The sequence below is a fragment of the Elephantulus edwardii genome, unplaced genomic scaffold, assembly GCF_000299155.1.
Source record: "Elephantulus edwardii isolate Elephantulus edwardi_28Jun2011 unplaced genomic scaffold, EleEdw1.0 scaffold00360, whole genome shotgun sequence".
NCBI lineage: Eukaryota > Metazoa > Chordata > Mammalia > Macroscelidea > Macroscelididae > Elephantulus > Elephantulus edwardii.
The window spans coordinates 1,220,988-1,222,844 of NW_006400110.1; the positions used below are offsets into that span (position 1 = coordinate 1,220,988).

Genomic DNA, 1,857 nt, shown 5'->3' on the forward strand with positions numbered 1-1,857 from the left:
AGGATTCTGGGGCTTCGTCTGACATACTTTGGACATGTTGTAAGGAGAGACAGGTCTTTAGAGAGGGACATCATGCTGGGTAGAGTAGAGGGACAGTGCAGGAGGGGGAGACCCTCTATGAGGTGGATTGATTCAGTGACTGGGGTAATCAGGATGGGTGTGTCATGAGGCAATGAGATTGGTACAGGATAGAGCACGGTTTAGGGCTTTTGTACATAGGGTCGCTATGAGTCGCAAATGACTCGATGGCACATAACAACAACAACAACAACAATTGTAATTCTGATATATCCTTTTGTTCAATGAATCTCTGGATGCCATAGCTCTTTTTCATAATATTCAGGAACAATATGAAATGCCTTTTGGTCAAGGGAATGAATTGGAAAGCCTTAGTAATCCTTCAGTTTTGTTTTGTTTATAAATTTGTTTTCCAAATGCTAAATTGAATCACTGTTATACAGATATAAATACAAATCAAACTGTATTTTTTTTTTTTTAGCACTCACTTTTGCTCTAGGCGCCCTTCTTGTGTGTGTGTCGATATATCTTTATGGACTACCCAGACAAGACACTACATCCATTCAAGAAACCACTTCCAAAGAGAGAGTCCTTGGCGTGTGACTGTGGTCTCTTACTGGGACATTTACATTAAACTAGAGCCTTAAGTCAGTCCCAGAGGGTAAACAAAAACAACTATAAATTTTATGGCATTAATGAAGAAGAAAGCCACGAGTTAATTGTTATGTGGACCTTTTTGGAGTCAGTTTTAGAATGAAAACATTTTATTATTGTATATATTTAAAATGTACATAAAACATATGACAATGATGTGGCATTAAAAATCATGTGAGGTTACAAATGGTCTGGGACAATATTTAAGAGTTAAGGTACCAAAGCCTTTCTGAACTAAGTGTTCTCTTGTTCAGGTACCAGGAGAGAGGGGCAGATCCTCCTTTTCTGTTCATGTATAGTATTTTGTCAAAGCAGTAGTAAAGAGAAGTTCTCATAAAACAGACTGATTCAGACCTGAATTGAATGTGTAACTTTTTCTCACAATGTATCTGTTTCATAACTCAGTGATTTCTGGATGGTGGTGGAATATTCTTTTAGTGCTGTACTTGTGCCATTCATAGTCTAGATTTATATTTCTTTGCTGTTACACATTATATTTCAGAACCATTTCTAAATGTCACTTTTGTACTTTTTTTTACAAGATGTTGGGCTCTCAATAATTTGTGGAATTTCAGTGTTTTTAGAAGATTTCTATAATATAAATGGATAAATTTAGCAATAAACTTAATTTATTTCTGTGAATTCTGTTGACTTACTTTTTGTAATATGGAGATTGACCATTAATATAATGCAAAAAACACCAAAACATTATAGTTTTTATTTATGTTGGATTATATCAATTGGCTCTTTGGCTGAAATATTAACTGTTAAAGATTATAGGAAGGATAACAATCAGTCAGGTCCATCAGGATATTCGTTACAGAAATTACAGAACAGTCTTTTCATAGAGCTGCTTTTGGAAAGAATTGGTTCTAATCATTGTCTCTGCATCATTTCACTCATGGTTCAAATGCACATTTTATTCTAGGACTGGTTTGTGTTGGGGAATTTTAACTTTAAGCAGCACATTTAGCAATCTGAAATATAACTCACTTAAAATTGAGACTGCCTGGTTAAGTTTTTAAGGAGTCAAATGGGTAACTATACTGATAACTTTAAACAGTGTTTTCACTCAAGAATCTTTGGTTTAATCAATCTAATATGCTTCTCTGGGACAATATTTAAGAGTTAAGGTGCCAAAGCCTTTCTGAACTAAGTGATCTCTTGTTCAGGTACCAGGAGAGA

At 34.9% G+C, this 1,857-nt stretch overlaps 1 protein-coding gene across 2 annotated transcripts in view; it reads left to right on the forward strand.

Moving 5' to 3' along the window:
* Positions 1–621, forward strand: part of SLC35A1 (solute carrier family 35 (CMP-sialic acid transporter), member A1) — a 77,946-nt gene extending 77,325 nt beyond the window's left edge. For both annotated transcript variants that reach the window (XM_006902029.1, XM_006902030.1), the window contains one exon: positions 500–621. In XM_006902029.1, coding sequence (XP_006902091.1) covers positions 500–621 — 122 coding nt within the window. The remainder of the gene's footprint in view (positions 1–499) is intronic.
* Positions 622–1,857: the final 1,236 nt, after the last annotated feature.